The 25,591-nt window shown below is 44.7% G+C and overlaps 1 protein-coding gene across 2 annotated transcripts in view; it reads left to right on the forward strand.

The window, feature by feature from the left end:
- Nucleotides 1–24,911, forward strand: part of asic2 (acid-sensing (proton-gated) ion channel 2) — a 160,376-nt gene extending 135,465 nt beyond the window's left edge. For both annotated transcript variants that reach the window (XM_047038897.1, XM_047038896.1), the window contains 9 exons: nt 2,099–2,249; nt 13,580–13,707; nt 18,365–18,515; nt 19,611–19,667; nt 22,284–22,437; nt 23,031–23,122; nt 23,223–23,302; nt 23,894–23,962; nt 24,139–24,911. In XM_047038897.1, coding sequence (XP_046894853.1) covers nt 2,099–2,249; nt 13,580–13,707; nt 18,365–18,515; nt 19,611–19,667; nt 22,284–22,437; nt 23,031–23,122; nt 23,223–23,302; nt 23,894–23,962; nt 24,139–24,240 — 984 coding nt within the window. In that variant the 3' untranslated portion in view covers nt 24,241–24,911. The remainder of the gene's footprint in view (nt 1–2,098; nt 2,250–13,579; nt 13,708–18,364; nt 18,516–19,610; nt 19,668–22,283; nt 22,438–23,030; nt 23,123–23,222; nt 23,303–23,893; nt 23,963–24,138) is intronic.
- The last annotated feature ends 680 nt before the right edge of the window (nt 24,912–25,591 follow it).

A 25,591-nucleotide genomic window follows, 5' to 3' on the forward strand; every position in this document is an offset into this window, starting at 1 on the left:
ACCTAGTCATAGCTGAGCAACACACATCATTACTGGATAAACGCAGAGAAGGTAAGAGGCTCTAACAAAGGCCTCCAATCACCTGTCAGTGACCAGAGTGGGAGGGGGGGAGGGTGTGGAGGATGTGAGATCATGGCTCCGTTAGTGCTTCAGCAGATGGAGGCTGTACTGACCTACTGTGCGCCACACGCCACATTCGTCTCTCCTTGCACACAAACACATATAATGGAAGTTGACTTCAGCGCTAATTAAACATAATGCTCTCTGCCCTATTAGCGGCCGAGAGAATTAACACGGAGCACTTGAGTCTCAGGAGGGACCTTGAAGGAAGTAAAGCGAAGCTAGTCCTCATCAGACACGTTCATTAGGGCTAATGTAACGCAGAAGGAAGCACACAAACGGCGTGTTTTTGTACACATGGTGAACTGGAATCTGTTCGACGTGAACCGTTTTGTGTGCGAGCGTGTCTGTCTGTCTCTCTGCCGCGTTCCTGACATGGTTAAAGTTGATCAGAGACCCACTCGTGCATCTGCAGTCGGGAGTGCTGGTCCTATAAATATTTATCCATGTGCTCTTCTCTGGCAGCTCTTAGTCTCTGATTTATCTTATGGAGATTCATATCTGTGTTTCGAGCTGTCTTGCAGAGAACCAGACCTCCCACATGGTTCACCATATCCTCCTCCTGCCTCCTGGCCTGCCTCCACCATACCCTGCTCTGGACAGGCTATCCATCACATCTGCCGATACTGTGGTACTAATTGTTCAGGGGAATCACCTTGTTTATTCCCCCACCCCACATGAGTAAAAGCACATCCTTTGCCATGTATATCAGACAAGCAAAACGTTTAAGGGGAGTGCTTTGCTAAAAGCATTGCGGAAATCCCTCAGAGTGTTCAAGCCCAGCGTTTATGTTTGAGCAGCTATACGTCGTTCAATCGTATCCACTCATTCTCCCCCTCCCTGCCACACTGAAAGGAAGGTAGGTTCAGGGTTCTTCTAGTGATTATTATTCATGAACAGGGACCTCACAACTATGGTCTCATTTACATGTTTGCATGTGTTACACACTTCACCTAAAATTAGCTGTTCTGCAAGTTTGACTCTAATCTATTATTCATAGATACCTCAAAGTCATTTGCTGTCTGTTTGTGTCAGGCTTAAGCACCTGGAATGGAGGAAAATACTGAAAGCTATTATCTTGGATAAAAAAGACAACTTCTTCAAGATTTTACATTATCTTAACAATTTGGTAATGACATTCAAATTTTTGTTGTTCGTAACAGTTTTTGTCATGATGTTTCCACAGTCCCCAACTTGAATGTCAGTAAATAACAGTTTTGTTATTTCTGAGATGTTTTAAACTCCATTGCGGTAACGGGTCAGAGCGTGTTTTAAATTAGTACCATTTGAATGTGGCCTAGGTTGTTGTATGCCCTTTCCCAATACCTTATCTAGCAGCACTTACTCCAGAATGGACATTGTAAAGGCTGAAAGCTTCTCTTTCTGTCTCCAAAGCCTTTCAGTCATTTAGCTGTTCTTGAGTGAGTCAGCCTCGCCAGCCTGCTACCCGCTGGGCTAGTTGAGACCGTGTGACTGAGTGCAGGATGGAGGATAGGGGGCTGAAAAGAAACACGGTCCATTACTCTGAAACAACAGCATTTGTGGGCAGTGTTCCTTGGCATGCAACAGTGCATGGTCTTGGACAGATAAAAAGCACAATCTATCTCTCCAATCCTTTGAAATGGTCAGAGAAGGTGTTAGAGATTGTGTGCCGTTTGAATTGTTTGGTGAATTTAAATCAGGGGCATTCAGGGGAAAAACAATCACGTTACTATTGTCATTACGGATCGTAGAAGACAACCTTTATGTCATACTGAGTTCTTAACATTTGGCTGCGGGGTCTCGTGACATTCATAAAGAGTGGCTAATGACCTCATTAAGGCGGGCAACTACAAGAGCAACTGTTGAGCAAAGGGCCTTGTCAGCAAGTAACGAATGTGTGTCCTCGTCCAACAGCTCCTTCCCTAACCTGCTTTCTTCCCTCTGTGTGTGGCCTTGTCGTTAGTGCCTTCTGACCTTTTGACCTCTGTCTCCACAGGTGTTCACCAGGTATGGGAAGTGCTACATGTTCAACGCGGCGGAGGAGGGCAAGACCCTACGCACCACCATGAAGGGTGGCACAGGCAATGGCCTGGAGGTCATGCTAGACATCCAACAGGACGAGTACCTCCCTGTGTGGGGTGACACAGGTAAGACCCTCCCCTTCTCCCTGGCTTCCTGTCTGGGGCGAAACAGATAGACTCTCCCCTCTCCCTGGCTTCCTGTCTGGGGCGACACAGGTAGACTCTCCCCTTCTCCCTGGCTTCCTGTCTGGGGCGACACAGGTAGACTCTCCCCTTCTCCCTGGCTTCCTGTCTGGGGCGACACAGGTAGACTCTCCCCTTCTCCCTGGCTTCCTGTCTGGGGCGACACAGGTAGACTCTCCCCTTCTCCCTGGCTTCCTGTCTGGGGCGACACAGGTAGACTCTCCCCTTCTCCCTGGCTTCCTGTCTGGGGCGAAACAGGTAGACTCTCCCCTTCTCCCTGGCTTCCTGTCTGGGGCGACACAGGTAGACTCTCCCCTGCTCCCTGAGTCCTACCCTCAAGCTGTCCCAGCAAGCTGACAACCGACACACAGAGATTACACCCCACACGTAACATATAGCAAAGTATTACACTGGAGAGACATGCTACAAATTTGAGACGCCATAATCCACTACTTATGACGATTCTGTCAAATAATCGTTAAAGCTGTGATCCAGCGCTTAAAAACCTATCCAGGCATTAAATTCCTTTGATGTTTCCATGCTGTTAATTTCCTTCAAATTTGCCATTCGTGTCTTGAGTCCTGTGGGCAGTTCTGGGTTTTCTTTTTTTGGGGGGCGGGGGGCGTCAAGCAGAGTGGCTCCATGCTGCAGCTCCTCCAATAAGCGGCTTGTTTCAGAACAAGACAAGACTGGGCAGTACCTGGACAAGCCAAGCAGGACATGGAGAACCTGGCAGATGGACATTATTTACTTTGAGCTCTTCCACAGAGCAGATCTACCGTACAGAACCCAATGGGGTCTCTCCCCCCCAAAATCTCCCACCATCTGCTGCAGTGGTACATTCATGTCATTAGCTAACCTGCACACACACCTCAGTGAGTTATTTTGTTCAGGCACTGTCACAGCCAGCTACCAACATTGAGTACACCCCTCCCTCCGTCCTCTTTGTTTATTCCTGTACAGATTCATTACCAGCTAGCAGCTGAGTCAGCCATCATAACTTAGGACCCTAACCACTGAACATCCTCACAGGGCCTCGTCGCCGTAGATCTGGACACTGGCTCCTGGACAGACACACACGGCACAGAACTCTCCCTCCAGTCTCTCCTCGTCTTCTCTAGCGTGCTCCTGCCTTTCTCCCCTGTAAAGAGCCAGCTGTCCATTAGGCCTGTTTGTGTCTTGGCAGTCCTCCTGGGCTGGTTAGGACAGAGCTTTGGCCTGGGAGTGTTCGGCTGCTTTTCTGACAAGGTAGCAGGTGGGAGGAGGTTGGAAGCAGGGCTTGTTGATGCTTGTTTCAGGTTGTTTTGTAGCTGGTCAGTAAACCCACTGCCTGTATGTTTGTGTTAGCTGTTTCACCGTCTTTAATGAAGGCACAACCAAACCCAAACAATGATTTGAGTTTGCGAGTGCGTATCATTTTACTTGACTTTCAAGACGGATTATAAAATGAAAGTCAAGTGATTAAGCCCCAAGGCACTGAAGGAGGAGCTGTGTTCAGATTCACAGCTGAGAATGGCAGTTTGGAATAACAGAAAGAGCATGTGGCAAGCCCACTTCACTGATCATACCCATTTTAAAACGTCTTCAGTTTTGTTCGTCCGCTGCAGAGGATCCGCTCCACCTCTTGCTACGGGAGTCCCGCAAGGTTCTGCTCGGATCCCTTCACCTCCCCGTGTGCTCCCTTCACTCAGCTCAGTCATCGAATCACATGGCTGTTACAACCACTGCTACGCTGAAGACACTTAGCTGGTTCTCCCCCCCCCCCCCCCTCCCCCGAGTCAACAGAAGAATGTCCTCCACCTGAAACTGAATTGGGACAAGAAGGAGCGACTCTTCATCCCAGTCAGATCCTCTCCAGCATGAGAGCCCTCCGTCACTATTGACAGCATCTCCGTGGCAGCCTCTCACTCTGCAGGAAACCTTTATCCTGTAATGGAAATGTTGGTCATATGCATAGATGTATGTGTATGAAATCTATAATCTTCTATGTTCATTGGTAAGAGACAGGAAGGGAAGATAATTAAGTCGAGTTCAAAGGAATGTGAGGTGCTGATGGCTCTGTGGGCAGCTTGCCCTGGGGGATGGGTGAAGCATTTTATATGGCCTTCTGTCCTCTGGTTACTGTAAGGGGTCAATGAGACAGTTGCTCTGAACTTTGGCTAGAAGGACTGTGTCCTGTTTCATTGTTTGTGTTAATTAAAAGTATTGTTTGAAGATGGTCACACAAAGGACAGTTGACCATTTGACTGGTCAACCCCTGTGGCTTTATTATCTACTGCTCTGGAGAGAGCTGTGACATCAAAGAACTTCGGGACACATAGGAGATGTATTGTTTCAAACTGTCACCAAGTTGAGTTGGCCAATCACAGAGTTTGTTTCATTGATTGATTGACCATATAGAATGCCATTTGATCTTAAGTTTATATAAGGCAGTGCATGTGTGCTGGCTGATCATCACTCTTGCGAACGATTTGTGGCTATCACACCCTTCGCCAAGACGGATCACAAAGTACTTTGTTTAAATCATATGTAATTGTATAGTCTAATAAATTGTATTAAAACCATATCCCTTGACTATTCAGATCGACACAGTGCCACTCGAATTCTTCCTTTACACTTGGTGCCGGAACTCGGAATCCTCGTCTGCTCAGCGTTTAACAGACTTCTCCCTCTGATGGCGATTTGATCAATCCGGCTGGAACAGCTGCCTTAACCTCCAAAATTTTTCGGAGACAGCGGGGCCGATTCTGGGGGAGTTTTACTGGTTGCGCTGTTGCTGACGCGGGGTCTTAAAGAAACAGGTGAGATATTCTTTTTGGTCACTGTGTGATATTGAATTGTCTAAATATGGTTATAGGCTATTGTCAATAATTCGGTTAAAAGTTAGTAATTGGGCAGTGGTCTGAGGAACAGTGTCCTGTACGTGTGAGTCGTACGAATTAATGAGGTACGGTTGTTGAACCTATCTTTTACGTGAGAGTCGTAAAAAACAAATCTGCAGAGTGTGTCGACGGACATACATAGAGGTCGTGTGTTTGACGAAACAACACAGAGGGAGAAAAAATTCACATGTGATATCGTGTTATGTGTTTCTTGGAGACCCTAAGGATTAGAATATGTTGGATTGGTGATAGTTTGAGAAGTTGTATTGGCAATTGTGGTCATAACAGTTCTTATTTATTACTAAGGCGCTACATGATGTCTAAGTCCAGAAGAGAAGTGGAAAAGTATACTTGTGAGAACCGGTAACCAGCTGAGTTAAAAATAAAAAAAAAAAGATAAAGAAAAGAAGTTAGGAAGTAGGTATAGGCCTATGAAGTTTGTAAACGCGCGTGTTCATTTTTGTTTTACTTGCAAGTTATGTTTTTTGAGGTTAAAAGAAGTATGGGTAGTAATTAATGGTGTCAACGTAAAAGCTATATCTACAAATTACAAAAATCAAAATTTTAAATTATTTTTATTTTGGTTTGAACGTTTGTAATTTACGATTGTAGGCTATTCGGTAAGGGTATATGTTCATTGACAAGTTGTGAAATCGGAAATTGAGAGTAAAAAAAAAAAAAAAGAAAGGAAGGAAGGGGGTAATTGTGTCTTTATGTTCCTTCGTTGGTTATTGTTGGTTCAATGTGTTCAAATACGGATTGTAATTCGAAAATGAATAGGGCTAAAGATTGGTCTGGAGGCAGAATTAACCTGTCCAAACATCGATTACATGAAGCAAAAGTATGGTAACGATAGTTTATTGCAAATGCAAATATGGATTGATATATGTGGATTTCGGAGTGTGGGTTCATTTTGTTGTGAAATTATGAAAAGCTTGTGCAGAGAGAAATTGTTACACGATTTGGAAAATAATAGATGTAGCTTGGTTGGATGGCTTTTCAGAATTGGATGGAGGCAGGTAGAGTCAAAGAGAAATGGATATTAGAACAGATAGTGTGGGGAAATTTGCATCTATTTCCACACAGATTCACGATTCAAATTGTATGGCTGTTCCGCAGACAAACTTTGCGGTGGGTATTCATCTGTAGCCCGTAGTGGTTAGCGGGTGGATGCGCAGGCGCATGAGGTCTTGCTGGCTAAGCGAGAAGAAACTGAGGTCAGACGTTTGTCTTACGACTGAAGTGTTTTCTGACAGACGGATGTCTAAGATAAGTCAAGAAAGCAGGATCCTGGAATTTGTTTATAGATTTGCTTTGGATTCCCGCAAAGATTGCGGCTTGTGCTTTGACTTGCACTATTGCACTATTGCCTATTATTCAAAAGAAGGAGAAGTTAAAGTCCCCTCCGGTACAAAAGGGTTTGAGTCCCTAAGAAGGAGAAGTTAAAGTCCCCTCCGGTACAAAAGGGTTTGAGTCCCTGAACGAGTTTAAGAATGTTATAGGCAAGGGACAGCACTGAGTTACGATTGATCAAAGTGAATGCAGAACATGTTTAAATGTGGTGGGAAAACATGTAGGAAAGTCGAAGACACAAAGTTAGGCCAACACGATTGGATAGGAATGGTCAATCTATGTTGAGCACAAAATGTGTGGTTTGATTGGGTGTATTTGAGCATTATGGACGTGAATGTACGGAGATGTGTCATCACTGTTGAAAGTTTTCTGGAAATTGGGGGCAAACTCGCAAATTCTTGACCGTAAATTGAAGTCCGAACTGGTGACGAAGGCTACTATGTTGACACACGTACACAGATGAAACACTTGGGAGAGACTTTGTTATATTCTCTTCAGATTCTTATGGATGTTTATCGGTTATGACATCGTTGGTAGAGGAGTGACGATTGACTTGTTATATTGTTTTACAACAGTGTGTTAACCGATATTTGATGTTAGATTTACAAATGTCTGATTTGTTTTGAGGATGGAGACAGTCTGTTTTTGAAAATGCTAATGTTAATTCTTTGGCTGAATTCTCCATTTGAAAAGAGGCGCATGCGCTTGAGTCTAGCGGCTCATTCTGCGTGCAGTGGCCCACAACATCATGAGTGATAAAAAAAAAAAAAGAGAAAACAAAAAATACACTCATCTGAAAGAGAATTTGACGTTGAAAATAGAAATGTATTGGTTTGAAACACATGTGTGTTTCTGTTTCTTTGTCAAAGTTAAGAAAATATTGTGAGTTGGCATACTTTTGATTTGGAAATCATGTACAGACCGAGTTTATCTTATGAGCTTGATTCGATATTGGATTAGTAGGCTATGGCGCTGCTAAATTTCGGTTCTTGGGTCAGATAATTGTTAAAGGCCAGTTTTGGCAACGAAAGCGATATTCATTCGAAGAATTACAATCCAAGGTTATTGAAACGTTTATAGAGTTTTTGTGTGTGCAAACGGAAATTTCAGTTTATGTTGTTAAAGGAATGTTTTTTGTTTAGGCCTACGTATTGAATTTATCTGGAAATGTTGCTTCGGTTTTGTGTTGTGTGAATGAGGTTACTGTAATATCTACGTTTGATTGTAACATGTGCGTACTAGATATCCATTGACATGGAAGCAATTGATGGTTTTTATTTTCATTTGTGTGGGAAGTTCACAGATGTGATGGTTGTTTAAAGAAATATGTAAAGGGTTATGAAGACGTGATTAGAAAGGTTGATATGATTTTAGTTCCGTTTTAGGCCAGCCTGTTGAACGAAGTCTTTAACAAATCGTTGGGATAGCTTTGGGATCTGAGAGGAAAAGATCAAAGCTGTGACTTTGTTAGCTAGCTAATGGCTAACAACGAAAACGTGGAGAAAGTGCATTTTGCTGTCCGGAGACCGAGGAGAGTCCAGGAAGTTGAATTTGCAACTGTGGTAGCGACATTTGTAGCTAACAAATTTACAGACAGATTCAACAGCGATGGCGGCGGGTACAGGCTAGTAAAGGAATTACAGCTTGAAATTTGAGATCCAGTATGGGAAGCGTATGACGCATGCGCAGATGTAAATTTGAGAAATTGACAAAGACGCAAATTTAGAGTATTGGATGTAATTTGGTTTTGAAATGAGAAAGAGAAGATTATTACAATGTACTTTTATTTGAGTTTGATTGTAATGTGGTTTTAAGTTTTATTTGGGTGTTTTATCAGAGCCTGTCACAAGGTTTGGGATGAACAGTTAGGCTGTGATGAGGATGTTTTATTGTGGTATTGATGCATGAAGAGGGTTATTATAACTTTTGGGTTTGAATTGATTTGGGAAGACTCATTATGTCTGATAAATTGTGGTTTTGATGGTTTGTGCTAATTAGCCTGTTTTGGACTGCAGCCAAAGCAAGTTATGAAGCTCTACCTATCTAACCTATGTAGAAATATACAGGGGGTATAAGTTTGGCTAAGATATATGTTTCATTTTGGAATCATGCAGATTAAATTCTGATTTGGGGTAGTGGATGGTTTTCCTAATGTCTTGGACAAAGAGAGATTTGATTTGGTGAATTTAAATACAGAAAAATAGAAGAGAATCTCAAATATAAATGTAGTGTACTTTGTGTGAGATTCACAGGCAGGTGGAGGTTATTCTTCTTCCGGTGACTGGACCGCTGCATGATTTGATACCAGGGGACTGGATCGTGGTGAAGGACCTGAAACGCAAGTCCTGGTACCATACCAGATTCTCCTGACGACTAATCCGGCGGTTAGGATCGAGGGGAGAGCAACGTGGATACACGCTAACCATGGCGAGCGTGCGCCTTGCCTGGAGACGGAAGGAGAGGATGCGCGTTCTGCGTAGTACCAAGAAAATTTCCGAGCTGTACGCAAAGTGCAGTGTCGTTGAAAGTTGCTGCGAGCAATTTGATCGTCGTTTGCAATTGGTTCGACTAGACTACACTGCCTGAAAGAAGATTGCCTATAGCCAACTGAAGATGGAAGAAGAGGTCAATGTGAATGATAGTATGAAATCAGATTTACAGAAGAAGATATTAATGTGTTTGCTTCTTATGTTCTAAATATAAGGGTATGTTTAGATTGATGGGACTACATTTGCTTTGTGTATGTTTGTATTCGGTATGGATGTTTTTTACTGAGTTGCATTGCATACTTATTTTGATGTTGATTTTTATTTTTCTCAATGCACTGTTTGAATTATGGTGTTGTTTAAAAAAAAAAAAGAATGGAAATGTAATGGAAATGTTGGTCATATGCATAGATGTATGTGTATGAAATCTATAATCTTCTATGTTCATTGGTAAGAGACAGGAAGGGAAGATAATTAAGTCGAGTTCAAAGGAATGTGAGGTGCTGATGGCTCTGTGGGCAGCTTGCCCTGGGGGATGGGTGAAGCATTTTATATGGCCTTCTGTCCTCTGGTTACTGTAAGGGGTCAATGAGACAGTTGCTCTGAACTTTGGCTAGAAGGACTGTGTCCTGTTTCATTGTTTGTGTTAATTAAAAGTATTGTTTGAAGATGGTCACACAAAGGACAGTTGACCATTTGACTGGTCAACCCCTGTGGCTTTATTATCTACTGCTCTGGAGAGAGCTGTGACATCAAAGAACTTCGGGACACATAGGAGATGTATTGTTTCAAACTGTCACCAAGTTGAGTTGGCCAATCACAGAGTTTGTTTCATTGATTGATTGACCATATAGAATGCCATTTGATCTTAAGTTTATATAAGGCAGTGCATGTGTGCTGGCTGATCATCACTCTTGCGAACGATTTGTGGCTATCACACCCTTCGCCAAGACGGATCACAAAGTACTTTGTTTAAATCATATGTAATTGTATAGTCTAATAAATTGTATTAAAACCATATCCCTTGACTATTCAGATCGACACAGTGCCACTCGAATTCTTCCTTTACAATCCTCAATGACGACCCGGATTTCAAAGAAACACAATCCTAAAGAGGATCATCCTGTTTCAGACAGGGCGCCCAACCTAGCTGCTTGTCAATACCACAGTCCTCTGCTGCCCTGATTACAGAAACTCCCTCCTGTGATTTGTATCTGAATGTTGATGAATTACTGCGTTTACTGATACTACTTGTGGGTTTGAGTGATTTCGAACAGGGATGTGTGATGAGGCTGTTTGTTAAAAGTACTGCACACCCCTCCAGTCATTAAAGTCCAGGCCTCCAGCAGTTTTTCTATTTTTTTTATCAACACTGCTTCTCGTATTTCCACAGATTTTGCCTACAACTCAAGTCTTCTGGCATGTCTTATTCTACATTAACATGAGGAGATCATACTGGCCTGTGACCAGATGTTCACTTCCTGTAATGCTTAGCACGTTGTTCCCTTTCCCAACTGCTCAGTTTTAGCGGGAACTCCTCTACTCGAGCTCGCAAAAAATCCAAAACTGGTTCGTTTTTTTTTCTTCCAAATTAAATTAGAAAGAACCCAAGAGGTTTTTTCTGCTTTGGAATATAAACTATAAATTTAAATGTATTTCATATATGAGGAAAGGGCCAAATGAATCTGTGTAGTTGATAACATGTTTAGACAGAAGTCAGTGAGAAAGTCCCTTAGCAGCTAATTATTTCACCTACAGTGTGAAAATTCTTACTGCATACTCTACTACCTGCCCTACACAAGCATTACCATGTGTTCGATAGGTGCACAACTGGACTTTCTAGAACTTTCCAATCCTGAGGGAAGATACGTCAACACTGAGTATTCTATAAGTAGCCATGAATAATAATTTTCTTTCAACTTTTCCGTCAAGATTGGAATTCCAAAGGATCTTGCCAAGACTCACTTTTAACCTGAGTTTTGCGTACAACGGAATACAGCTATGCCACGACGGTGAATCAGAAATTCCAAACCGCAATTCTCATCTCAAAGACGTGAACTCCGACTGAAATCATGCAGACTCAGTCACTCAATCATTGCTACGCAACCTGCACGCTTTAAGATCTTAGACCGAATAATATTTCATATAAAATTCATAACTTGTTCAAAACCGTTTCATTACTATATTTGTAAGTGTGCGTGTCCATCATCGTTACAATCTGCACTACTTAATTTTATTCCTTTAGCAGACAGATTATTAAATATGTTTTCCTTGATTTGCCATACGGTAATATTAAGGTGCTGCGTCTCTCATTCGAAACACGCACACCACACAGTGTTTTGTACATTTTTCACTAATACGTGTGTGCTGTTACCATGGAAGCTAAAGGTCCTAACCTATAATATTAGTATATCACACTTCTGTTTCTTCCCTTCCCCTATATTTATCTATCTCTCTCTCTTACACCCACACACACATACCCACACTCTCACACACACACACCAGTCTCTATTTTCTCCTTTTTTTATCATCTGTCTGTTCGGTTTGGCGTTTAATTTTCCCTCTAATAACTTGCCATCATCTCAGATATCTACCATGTTAGCAGAGAAAAGAAAGTGGAACTTCAAACAGCAGAGTTGGTGCATTTCGGATTTCTAAAGCCAACATGAAGAAGCTTTTCTCTCTCATCTCTGTTCTCATCTAGGTCTGCCCTGTCAAGTTATTTCAGTATTTTTGTATGTCCCGTGCACACTAATACACCAAAAGGCCAACAACGGCAGGTCAGACACCCTCATTAAACTGCCACATTAACTGCTTGGCTAATTTTGTGATGTAGGTTTGTTGTTGTATTTAGAGTTTCACAAAAAAAAGTATCTTAAACGGAAAAGCTTGTTAGCAATTGTACAAATCTGTAATCAGTGTGGGTGTTACTGGTGAGTGGGGAGGCCTTGGTTATAGATGTGTTAAAGCTCTCAAGAAGAGAGCGAGGGAGAGGAGAGGGAGGGAGAAAAGGAGAGAGGGAGGGTTTGGGATTGGTTGTTGTTGAAGAAGTTAAAATACTGAAGAAACCTATCTGACCACAAGCACAAAATTCTGACAGCGGTGGCCAGCTTGAGTTTAGCTGAGCCTGTGCTGATTTGATTTCATACACACACATGCTCCTAGATACACACACACTTCAACCAATCTCCCCGCCTGCCTCCTGCCACAGAGTCCTCCACCCCCCTCTCCTCCTGAGCCTCTTATTCAAGCAGAGAAGGAATCACACCTAGCACAGCCAGTCATGCCAGGAAATGAAATTCAGCCATAATAGAGGTTGACCTGTTGAATCTGAACACATGACCTGTAGAATGAATAACAGTGTGAACTATTATGCAGAGAGTGCAGCCACATTGAGATGCTGATCTTTATTCAGAGATTCATATTTTCAGAAAAATAGAGGAAGCGTAAGGATGAAAACAATGATGATACTGTGCAAATATTGATAATCTAACCCTGCTCTGTACTGTAATAATAATCATTTTATGATAGATTTTATATACAGAATAATTCTGCTGTCTTAGCTTGTGTCTTTAACTGTTGTCTTCCCAATATGCAGCATAGTCACTACTTTCAATGGGGTCAAAAAGCAAGCAGTACTAGGTAGTAGGTATGAACACAACAGACCCTGTCATTCTCTACTTGCAGACAACCCTCCTTTTGCCCATGGCATGTTTGAACTCATTTTAAAGCTATCATCCTGTCTTGGTGACATATGGGGTGATGGGTTTCCATGGTGAGGGGCAGGTGTGGAGATCGAAGAGCAGCAGTTAGGGGTCTGTGTGTCTGTGCCTTCTGTCACGCCTGCCCAGTTAGCAGGCACGCTAGACCCAGGAGCTGTGCTGCCCTGCAGGCTGATTGAAGCTGCTGCCTGCAATGCTAGAAGCGGAAGGTTGGAGTCAATGTTCTAAGAACACTGCCGGTGGATGTAAAGCATGGAGAGAGAAAATTATTGATTTAGATAAAGACTTCTCTTCCTGTAAGGTGTGCTACTGCGTGCCTGGCACTATGATTCTGTGAGAATTTTTTATTTGCCATGCCATTGAAACCCCTTCATATTCTCGAATTCTCCTATCTGTGAGTGTGTGTCTGTGTGTGTGTTCAGTGTAAAATTCCTTTCATCTTCAGAGTTAGCATACAGCCAGTGCAATCTTTTATTTCAGCACCCTCTTTTTGATGTTGAGCCAAGGCAAATGGACTGACGATCCACTGACTTGGTGTAACCAAGCAAGGGAGATGACTGGAATGAAAGTGTATAGATTTTCTTCACCAGCTCTAATTCTCCAAAGGTGGTTTCATCCAGGACGTTCACTCTTTGAGTCTGCCAGCACAAATGTGTTTTTGTACATGGATTGTAAACAATTACTTGAAACAAGTGATTTTATGTGTGAGTCAGAAACAGAGAGAGAGAGAGAGAGAGACAGAGAGAGACAGAGAGAGACAGAGAGAGACAGAGAGAGACAGAGAGAGGCATAGCGTGCATCCAAGGACACCTGTGGTATTTGTCTTCCAGAAGAGACAGCTTTTGAAGCCGGGGTGCGTGTGCAGATCCACAGCCAGGCGGAGCCTCCTTTCATCCACGAGCTCGGCTTTGGAGTGGCTCCGGGGTTCCAGACCTTCGTGGCGACGCAGGAACAGAGGGTAAGGGACCGCAACATCTCTCCTCTTTAACCAACCATGGTGTGGAGCTCTTGGCATGGAGTGTTTTTTTATAGTGTGTGCGTCTACAGTACTTGTCTGTGTGTCATCATAGCTGTGCGTGTCGGTTCTCTCGGTTTCTTTAGCGCTCATCCTTGATTGTCTCTTCGAAGACGATGACTGACTGATGATAACCTCCACTTGTGTCATGTGTCCATGACCTTGCTGTCAGCCAAGGTGCTCCCCCCCTCATTCCCACTCAGTCGTTAAGGGCTTGTATCTCCACCAACAGCAGCATCAAGGCCATCGGCCTCATAGACCCAATAAACCTCAAACTTAAGTGCACTGGGAGGCCTATAGTCACACCCTGTAGCTAAGCCAGGGGCTGCTCAATGATGGGGTTATTCCGGTCTTTACCCAGAAACCAGGCTGCCAGGTTGGAGAAAGGCTCGGTTTGGAGTAGGACAGGGCTACCATGATGAGTCATCTGGACTGCAGGCCCCAGTCTGCCCACGGTGTCACCATTCACAGTCTGGATGGATGGATAGATAGATGGATGGATAGATGGATGGATAGACTGTCTCCACTCTTTGATGTCTGTGATAGACTGACCTTATGTGGCTCATGGGCACTACTATATCTCTCTTCTTTCTCGTATTTCTCTAGATTATTTATCTCTATTTGCCCTCTCTTTCTCTTTTTATGGAGTTGTTTTTACCCCAGGTTGCCATGGGGAGTTGAGTTGATTGTCTTTTGATTGCCCTTGTCGGAGAAGACATCTTTCTGCCAAGATTAATGCCTTGTTCCTCATTTCTAAATGACTTGTGTGTCTAGCATACAAGATCACTGTTCCACAGGTTACCACAAACTGTTCTGAAACAAAAAACAAGACAAAGACTCCTCTCAAAAAGGAAAACGGTTATAATATCTATCCTTTTATCAGTACATTCAGTAGAACAGAGTTGAAAATAAATCATGCTTTTAAAGAGTTTCGGAGAAGGTCAGAATTGGTTTATTCACCTACTAGGTTTACACAAACACAGAATTTACTGTGGCAGGAAGGTGCAAACAATAAACACATACAGATCTTAAATTAAAAGTAAAAAAAAGTATAATAGTCTTACTTATTCTAAGAACTAAACAATCTATGAAAAATCTAAGGAGAGGAAACGTGTATTTCCTCTCGACCCTACTGAGAGGAAAAGGAAGCTGAGTGTTCTATAAATGCCTCATGTTAGCCGTCGGATCCCCAGTTCATCTACACCTTTCCTCAGACCTGGCTCTGTACAACATGGCCTGCTGCTCAGCTTTCATTCCAGCCACACTTCACTGCCCCCAGCACAGTGGCAGACCAATGAATTCAGCTCCTCATAATTAACTCAGCTTTCCACTTTGAATTACAAAACCAGAAAGACCTCTCGCTGCGTTATGTTCTTTCCTGTGTTCTAGAACAGCCCCCTGAAGATATGTCCTGAGCGGGCAGGAAAACATGGCCGCCATCAGGCGGTGGAAGGGAGTCTTTAATCAGGGCAGAGGTCTGGGCAGGGGAACTGTTGAACTAGCAGTGGTCATCGGGGGAGAGAAGTGATCCAATCAAAGAGTGAGCTTGGCTCTCAACTGGAATGAGCTCAGCTCGACCCTTTCCTGCTAAATGTTTAAATAACATGTAAATGTTCCAGATCAAATTGATTTAAAGTAAATACATTTAACCTTCTAAGAGTGCTGAAGTAAATCACAGAGGGAGAGAGAGGCAGAGAGGGAGAGACAGAGAGGGAGAGAGAGAATATAGATTGCCAGAGGTGACTGATTACAGTTTTATTTCATCTCGCTATTTCAAGTGTAAGAAACTTTGTGAAAGTGTTTTTTTTTTCTTCTTCTTTTTTATCTGTGTTGCACTGTCTGAGGATTACAGTTCTCCACAAGACGGGTTACAAAATGGTTTTATTTGAACCTCTCTCCCCCCTCTCCCCCCCTCCCCCTCCAGTCAGTCCATCCCATAGTCTCAGTGATGCTCTCTCTCAGAGTCCGCCCAAAAGATAACCTTACAAAACCTCTGCTCCAAGGTGGTGAAGCTTTTACTGTTAACATGCTGGTTGAATTTGATGCCTTGCTTTTTAATCATCTTGAAGCCGGGACTCAAAGTGTAGTGTATTGGTGTAACAAACAACATAACTTAAGATCTCAAAGTATTGACTTAGATTCTCGATATAATTGCTTCTCTCCATAATGACTTAGGATCGCAATATAATGATTAATGATATAACTATAATGACTTGGAATCTCAGTATAATTATTTAGGATTTAAATATAATGAAATAGGATCTAAATATAATGATTAAGGATCAAAATGCTTGTGCCGTTGCCATAGAGATAAATGTGTGTATTGTGGGAATGACCGCACAGTGGAACTAACAGTGGGACTGCATCAGAGGGAGCAGTAGTCTGACCTTGTTAACATACCACATTATATATTCTAGATATGTGTGCATTATCCCTCTCACAATCTCCACAACTCTCCACTATAACACTATTACATGCCGTGTTCAGAAATAGGCTTTTTTAACAACGTCTCTCCTACAGAAAATGTACTTTATCATCCGGAGTTGAGAATGTGTCATGCATTGATTAATAATGTTCCAGGGAGGCAGGGAGACCAGGGAGGCAGGGAGGCAGGGAGGCAGGGAGACCAGGGAGGCAGGGAGGCAGGGAGACCAGGGAGGCAGGGAGGCAGGGAGGCAGGGAGGCAGGGAGGCAGGGAGACCAGGGAGGCAGGGAGGCAGGGAGGCAGGGAGACCAGGGAGGCAGGGAGGCAGGGAGGCAGGGAGGCAGGGAGGCAGGGAGGCAGGGAGGCAGGGAGACCAGGGAGGCAGGGAGGCAGGGAGGCAGGGAGACCAGGGAGGCAGGGAGGCAGGGAGGCAGGGAGACCAGGGAGGCAGGGAGACCAGGGAGGCAGGGAGGCAGGGAGGCAGGGAGGCAGGGAGACCAGGGAGACCAGGGAGGCAGGGAGGCAGGGAGACCAGGGAGACCAGGGAGGCAGGGAGGCAGGGAGGCAGGGAGACCAGGGAGGCAGGGAGACCAGGGAGGCAGGGAGGCAGGGAGGCAGGGAGGCAGGGAGGCAGGGAGACCAGGGAGGCAGGGAGGCAGGGAGACCAGGGAGACCAGGGAGGCAGGGAGGCAGGGAGACCAGGGAGGCAGGGAGGCAGGGAGACCAGGGAGGCAGGGAGGCAGGGAGACCAGGGAGACCAGGGAGGCAGGGAGACCAGGGAGGCAGGGAGGCAGGGCCGCCATTAGAGAGCCCTTAATCAGGTCAGCTGATCTCAGCACAGTGGCGGCTGACATCGAGCCACTTTGATTATTTGATTACACGCAAATAATCAGGTTGTGCCAAAAGCTGGTCTAATTAGTCCATCAGGCCACATGAGCCAAGCTGTGAAGGGGATGATGAAGGTTATTGACTGCCGAGGAGCAACTGTCTGAATAGATGAATTGATGCTGTTTAGAAGTCTCTAGAAGTCTCTCCCAGGGCTGATTGCTGGGAGTCGTTAGACAGCCGTTAAAAGAGTACAGTAAAATGGGGGGTCAGATGGCTGAGCGGTTAGGGAATTGGGCTATTAATCAGAAGGTTGCCTGTTCGATTTCTGGTCGTGCAAAATGACGTTGTGTCCTTGGGCAAGGCACTTCACCATACTATTCTGTAAGTCTAAACGTTTGCATTATTCTAAACTAGGAATACATCAGACAAACAACTAACTAGTATCTCTTTCTGATAGATGGACCTTGTGCCCAAGGATTTCTGGGCTAACAAGTGTGTAGGAGCCAGATTCTGACTGGCGGGATATTCATTACCTTGATCCAAAAACAAAACAAAAAACTGTCATTTTGGCAGGGGAAACCACGTTCCCCACAATGCATTGCATCGTGTTGACAGAGACTGGAGATTGGGAGTAGAGCGCGATGGGAGATGGATGCTGGAACAGGCTGTATGTGTTGTGGGGCAGATGGGCTCTCCTGCTGTCCCCTACCTCTCATTTGCTGCGTTGTCTCCGGAGCCACAGGCAGGGAGGCCCGATGGGAGATTTGTGTTCACAGAGCGTGTTGTTGTGGGAAGTCACAGCCAAAGCATGTGGATCTGTGAATGCGCTCCTCTCTGCCCCGTCGGATCTCTGTGTCCTTTCCCCAACTGCATGCTCGGATACCAAGACCCGCTGCAGTCAGACCTTCTGAGTCCTCAAAATCCTTCCGGGACAAGACAGCAAAAGAGGGGCTTGTTTCCAAAACGTGCACAGTTTCATCTTGAGTTGCCAGCGGACGACTTGTACTGACTGTGTGGTCCTTGAGCGTCAGTCCCCGACGGCAGTTCTTACCTGCTTCTTTGCTCACCTGTGGCCTGTGTGTTGTAGCTGACTCACCTGCTTCTCTGCTCACCTGTGGCCTGTGTGCTGTGTGTTGTAGCTGACTTACCTGCTTCTCTGCTCACCTGTGGCCTGTGTGCTGTGTGTTGTAGCTGACTTACCTGCTTCTCTGCTCACCTGTGGCCTGTGTGCTGTGTGTTGTAGCTGACTTACCTGCTTCTCTGCTCACCTGTGGCCTGTGTGCTGTGTGTTGTAGCTGACTTACCTGCTTCTCTGCTCACCTGTGGCCTGTGTGCTGTGTGTTGTAGCTGACGTACCTGCCCCCCCCGTGGGGAGAGTGTGAGTCCAGGGCCCTGGACTCAGGGTTCTTCCAGGTGTACAGTGTGACAGCCTGCAGGATTGACTGCGAGACTCTCTACATCATAGAGAACTGCAACTGCAGGATGGTACACATGCCTGGTAAGTACACACACACACACCCACCCACACCTCTGAAGCCTTACGTCTACTTTCACCACTAGATAACATAAAACTTGATTATGGTTTTTGTCAAGGAAAATATTTTTACAATCTTTTGGGGCATTATTATGACAAATGCAATTTGTCAACCGTTTTAAATGTTATAAAAAGAGATATAAAAAAAAGAAATTCACCCAGACAAGAGAACTTGGGTGTATGTAAAGTAAAATAAATTGGAACAAATCTGTATGTTTAGTTTGTTTGGGAATTTAAATGTAAATAACCCATAAGGGTGGCCATGTGTTTTGTTTGGCAGCAGTTCTCTAAAGTGGAAAATCACAAATAAGCTCTGAATAAAACCATTTATTACAACAAAATCATTGTTCTCTCTCTCTCTCTCTCTCTCTCTCTCTCTCTCTCTCTCTCTCTCTCTCTCTCTCTCTTTCTCTCTCTTTCTCTCTCTGTCTTTCTCTCTCTTGTCCCTCTTTCTCTCTCTCTCTCCTTCTCTCTGTCTCTGTCTTTCTCTGACTCTTTCCCCTTCCTCCCACCCACCCTCCCTCACTCCCTCCCCTCCCCTTCCCTCCCCTCTCCTCTCCTCTCCTCTCCTCTCCTCTCATCTCCTCTCCTCTCCCTCTCCCTCTCTCTCTCTCTCTCTCTCTCTCTCTCTCTCTCTCTCTCTCTCTCTCTCCCTCTCCCTCTCTCCCCCCCCTCTCTCTCACCTAGCAGTGCCAATATAGATTCCAACCAACAAAGAATAGTTTGCTTCTCCTTGACCATCTAAAATAATCAGAGCTGTGTGTTTGGGGGGGGCGTAAGCAATTTAGAGGCAGTTATGGGATTCAGATGGCGGAGCGGTGAGGAAGTCGGGCTAGTAATCAGAAGGTTGCTGGATCGATTCCCCGCCGTGCCAAATGACGTTGTGTCCTTGGGCAAGGCACTTCACCCTACTTGCCTCGGGGGGAATGTCCCTGTATTTACTGTAAGTCGCTCTGGATAAGAGCGTCTGCTAAATGACTAAATGTAAATGTAGTTCATTTTGACCCGATTTCTTTTGAAGACAAGATACATTGAAAATCTCCTTGTGTCTCCACATAGGCGATGCTGCATTCTGCACTCCTGAGCAGTATAAAGACTGTGCGGAGCCTGCACTTGGTAAGTCTAAATGCTGAGAAGCATAAGCAAACACACACACACACATACACAGTGCCTACACACATATGGACTTGAATAAACACATAGCACAAAATGACGATTGGTCACTTGAAGTATAGCTACTGTAGGTGTAATTCTCCTTTTTTTAAGTCTTTAACATACACTCTCTTTGCCTCAGTGGAGGATGACATAAAGGTTTTGAAGCATGAGAAGCCTTCGCTTCAGGCTGCCCCTCACCCCATCCAGGCTGTGAAGCATGAGAAGCCTTCGCTTCAGGCTGCCCCTCACCCCTTCCAGGTTGTGAAGCATGAGAAGCCTTCGCTTCAGGCTGCCCCTCACCCCATCCAGGTTGAAGCATGAGAAGCCTTCGCTTCAGGCTGCCCCTCACCCCATCCAGGTTTTGAAGCATGAGAAGCCTTCGCTTCAGGCTGCCCCTCACCCCATCCAGGTGGACTGAAAGACATTACTCTGAATCATTAGTTTTTTTCCAACTAAAACCTATTTTCAGTTACACTTTAGATGAGCTCACCAAATTCATAATTTATTAACCAATTTGTTAGTTATTAGTTAACGGTTTGTTCACCATTAGTTATTTGTTGTTCATACAAAATGTATCATTAGTAAAGCATTAATAAAGCTAAACCCTAACCAAAACTTAAACCCTGAACCTAAACCCTAGCCCTAAACCCGAACCCTAACTGTGTGAACAAATGCTTAACTAATGATACATTTTGTATAAACAATAAATAACTAATGGTGAACAAACCGTTAACTAATAGGTAACAAATTGGTTAATAAATTGTGAATTTGGTGAGCTCATCTAAAGTGTTACCCTATTTCCAGATCCTACCTTTGCTGTATGGAGTTTCAAATTAACTTAACTTCCCCTCACACTGGAGGGACTCATGAAATGGCTTTGTCCAGTCATCTCAATTACCTTCACTGAAAGACGCTTATGCGCTTTGTGAGATGGAAGCGATCGCCGACATTCGGCCGACATTATTGCCAGAAATGTGTCTCTCTCCTACACATTTGAGCTGCAGAGGGCAGGCCATGGCAGCGTGCATGCAGGATCCATCTACCGCTCTGTAATTCCACAGTGTGGCTCTGACAAGAATGTGAAGCTAAGTAGTAATTAGGAGCTGGGGATAGAACTGGGTTTCAGTCCAGCTCTGGCTCCCTGTTTGGTGCGAAGTGGTTGAACTACCATTAACACACACACACACACACACTTTGAACCTTCGGTACACATTCTGTTTGGAGCCAGATTGTTACACCCACCAGTTAAGGTTTTCACTCAGTTCCAAGAGATGTCAGTCATGGTGTTTGGGGAGAGTGTTCTGTATGTGGAGCTCTCTGTTGTTCTAATGGGCGACAGCAGAATTCGTTTATCTACATCGAGGTTTGGGATTTTGAAGGCGTCTTGCCCCCTGCAGCTAATTGCACAGGCCGTTATTTAGCCTTCTATTTCATGGCCATGGAGCCCTGGAAATATGGTAATTTTCATAAATAACAATTATAACCCCTGGTATAATTGTTTTGTGGACGTGATTGTCAAACTGTAACTAGCTTATTATATCCAAAGCTGAAGGCTGAGTTTCTGAAAGTGTTTAAACATTAACGTGCTATCCTTATAATTACATGAAAAGAACAAAAATGAAGCGAAAATGAGAGAGAAAAAGGACAGCGAGAAAGAGCGAGCCACAGCGAGAGAATTAAACCAGACTAATGAATGCACTCTGCTATCCAACTCCAATAACCTCTTATTTGAATGGAAATAAGAGGCGACCAAGATGCCATGTTGAATTTCCTTTTGCAATTACGTGACAGCTGAACCCTGCAGGACATCAGTATGTCGGGCAGGTTCCCAGCTCTGAGGTTCCTGGCAATCCAGCAGAATGAAGACACTGTGAAAGAAAGATGTTTTGGTCATATTTTCTGGGGGAGGTTTCGGAAGCAGGAAAGTGGATGTTAGGAGGACGGGGTTTGGTGCTGCTGAGATCAGTTAGTTTCAAACATCCTTCTAAACGTCACCATTGAGTGGATGTTAGCAAACGCTTTTTCAGACAAGTTAGTCAGGCTTGCTATCATCCACTTGTGTCGTCTGAAGGAAGTGGATTTCCACTTTTGCCGTCTCCTGTCTGAGGCTCTCTCCTGGTCCGAATCTAGTCTGAGTGGGGACAGCATGTTTAAAACCCAGCAGCCAGTCTCTCTCAGTGCCAGGGTTGAGAGGGAGGCATCTGCGATGCCAGATATGTGATGTTCCTGTTGGACTGTATTCACTCTCTGCCATGAGGTTGACATCAACAACAGCCAGAGCTTTTCATGAGGGAGCGTAGTTTGGCACACATGGTTTAAGGCAGAGAGCAGCATGGTCAAAGACGTGCGTGTATGTGTGGGTGAACCCTGGCTTGCGCTCAGAATGAGAAAGATGGCAACCCTGTATCCCCCCAGCTGTCATAAACAATAGGAGTTCAACACTCTATACTTAGACGGTTGTCATGGACAACGTCTCTGCTCATCCATTACGGCTGACAAGATTTGCTCTTCTGCCTCCCCCCTGCCTTGCCTCCCTCTTCCCTTCCCCTCTCTTTACCCTTCACTGCCTCCCCCTAGCTAAGCTGTCCATGCTGGAGAGCAGTAATTGCATCTGCAGGGCACCATGCAACATGACCCGCTACAACAAAGAACTGTCCATGGTCAAGATCCCCAGTAAGACCTCAGCGCGCTACCTGGAAAAGAAGTTCAACAGGTCGGAGAAATACATCACGTGAGTGACAGTCTGCTCTGGCACAGCCGGTCCCCATCACACGTCCACGAGGCCGTGCGACTCGTGAGAACCGTGTGCAGGTACCGTAAAGAGGATTTGAACACTCCCATGTGTAGAGATAGATCACAGTCCAGATGGTTTGCCAGACAAATGCTCAATACATAGCAGCGGTACCCTTCGAATGAAATGTAGTTATTCATTACTCGAATAACCGCCTCAGCAGACAGAGGATAATGTCACTGAGCAAAGCTTGGGAAACAGATTGAGTATGCCTACGTCGTCTCACAGGTTGCTAATTAATTTATTACAATAAAAACAACCTAGTGATGGTAAATGTTTCTGGAATTTTTTTGATGTACTCGCATTATTTTTCCTCTTCAATATTTTTCCTTACTCATTTTCTCACACTGTCTCGTTCTCTCTCCGCTAACACACTATCTCGCTCATATCGTCTCATGCCATCTCTCTTTCTCTCTGTTGCTCACCATCTCTCTCTTAATGCCTCTCATCTCACTCTTTCACTTTCGATCTTTCATTGTCATTATATTTCCATGATCTTGCTTTTCCTCTCGCTCTCGTTCTGTCTTTCTTAGGGATAATATCCTTGTCTTGGACGTGTTTTTTGAGTCTTTGAACTATGAGACCATAGAGCAGAAGAAAGCATACGAGGTGGCTGGTTTATTAGGTAGGTTCAGCGACTACCTAGTGTACCGACTAACTCTGTCCTGAAACCTGTGTCTCTTCCCCTCTGTCTCTCTTACTTTAACTGTCGGTTGGTTCAACAGGTGATATTGGTGGTCAGATGGGCTTGTTCATTGGTGCAAGCATCCTTACTATCCTGGAGCTGTTTGACTACGCTTACGAGGTAAGTCATGCTGCAAACACTCTGTACACAGTCTGCATTCCCACTGACACACACACCAACACACACACACCCACACACATACATACATTAGCCAAACATGAAAATCTCTCCCCCCCTAGGCATCTTCCCACATTTCCAATATGAAACACTCCCACAAATCTTGACAGACTTACACATGTTCTCATTCACTGACTGGAAAGGACACACACAGATGAGCTGTCTGGGACTGTCACTGGGAGGTATAATACGGCTTTTTCATTAAGTTGTCTTTGGGTCCATCCCTCTCCTGTTGGGTCTGCACACAGCTCTGCCAAACACAAAATACGAGATTAGTACACAGCGAAAGTGTTTTTCAGAGCAGTTGAATGACAGAAATGTAAGTTTTGTACACAGATAGAACTGTGGTCTGGTATAAGTATGACTGTACCAAGAAAACAATTGTCAAGGTAATGTTTACTGCTGCAGTTCTACCTCCGTAATTATATCCCTGGCTGCTAGTTGTCCCCTGTGTTTAAAGCCTGCCTTTATTAAATGCCTTGGCATCGATGATCTGTTCATGCAACGTGTTGGTGTGATTTACACCAACATCAGGTAGTGAAGGACAGACTGCTGGATCTGCTGAGCAGAGAGGAGGAGGAAGAGAGCCATGGGGAGGATGTGGTAAGTTATCCAACCATGGACGCACTCTTAAAACCCAGCACTACCATGACCATTTTCCCAGACCCCACGTTTGCCATTCAAACCATAGCAAGATATTTTGAGCTATAGTAAAGTTTGTGTGTGTGTGTGTGTGTGTGTGCGTGCGTGCGTGTGTGTGTGGTTTCCACCGACCCCAGAGTTCCTGTGACCCGATGGGGAACCATTCGGAGGCCGTCAGCCACACGGTGTCAATGCCTCTGCAGACCACCCTGGGCACGCTGGAGGAGATCGCCTGCTGAGCCCCCCACCTTAGCCCCCCCCAGTCCCTCCAGCACAGAGGGCTTGGAGCTCTGACCAGAGGGGGGTGCCACCCAGGAACCACGCTTCTCCCAGGCAGGACGGAGAGAGACAGCTGGGAGGGGAGGGCCTGGGTACTGTCTACAAGCCCTGACTACTGGCCTGCCTGCTGCGGTTGATCGAGGGAAGGAGCTGTCACAAGAACAGGCTGAGCGTCTTTGGTATTGTACTGTTAATCCAGGAGGATTGCAGCCTCCCCTCCTCTCCCCCTCCACGGCTCCCAGAGACCTGTGTGGAGGCACTGGCTCTCCTCGCACACACAAACACACAGTACACGCACACATAAACACACACTCTCGCAATACAGACACATAGCTTACGTCAGGATGGGGCCAGCCCTGTACAGGACATCTGTAAACGCCTCATCATGAATCAGTCTGCGCTATACTGCCAACACTGTTCCGTAGACAGCTGGGAACTGTTCAAACTGCATGCGCCGCTATCTTTTGGATTCGGTCTCTCACTATCTCTCTTTCTTTAATGCTGATGCGTATGCTGGACTGCAATGTTGCTTTGCTGTACATGTACGTGCCATATGCTGTGTCTCTCTCTCTCTGTTTCTCTCTCTCTCTGTTTCTCTCTCTCTCTGTCTCTCTCTCTGTCTCTCTCTCTCTCTCTGTCTCTGTCTCTGTCTCTCTGTCTCTCTCTCTGTCTCTCTCTCTCTCTCTCTCTCTCTCTCTCTCTCTCTCTCTCTCTCTCTCTGACTCTCTCTCTCTCTCTCTCTCTGTCTCTCTCTCTATCTCTCTCTCTCTGAACTGCCCTGTGAGACAGGGCAGGCCAAGAACTAGAAATAGAATGTGCAGATTGGATATGGTTCTTTATATCAGATTTCATATGTGACCTACCGTGTCCATCTTGTCGATTATTTTTAAAGGGTGGCAAATGATGTCTTGGAATGTGATTGTTGGTACTGTTGACAATACATAAAGGTTTAACAATGTGAATCCATCCAGTGTAAATTAGGCTGCAAAAATGTATTTAATTTATACAAAGTGACTCTTTCCAAGTCAGTATTTAATTTATTTCTTATTTCAGCATTGATTACATCAGTTTGAATGTAAACAGATGTAATGCAGATTTCCAGGTCATTGAGCTGTTTCATAAAGGTGTGTTGAACCAGCACTACATTCTGACGAGAAATTTGAAATTCAATTTAAATGAATTAGACTCCAGGTTATGTCTAGCTAGTCAGGGGTGTGGAACATTGTTATCCTGAAAGAGAACATGCCTAGGCCAAATGTCTCTCATAATTACCTGACTGAGGGCCCCTTTGGGCTTACACCTCATCTTTGG

This window comes from Hypomesus transpacificus, chromosome 17 (assembly GCF_021917145.1).
Source record: "Hypomesus transpacificus isolate Combined female chromosome 17, fHypTra1, whole genome shotgun sequence".
Taxonomy (NCBI): Eukaryota; Metazoa; Chordata; class Actinopteri; order Osmeriformes; family Osmeridae; genus Hypomesus; species Hypomesus transpacificus.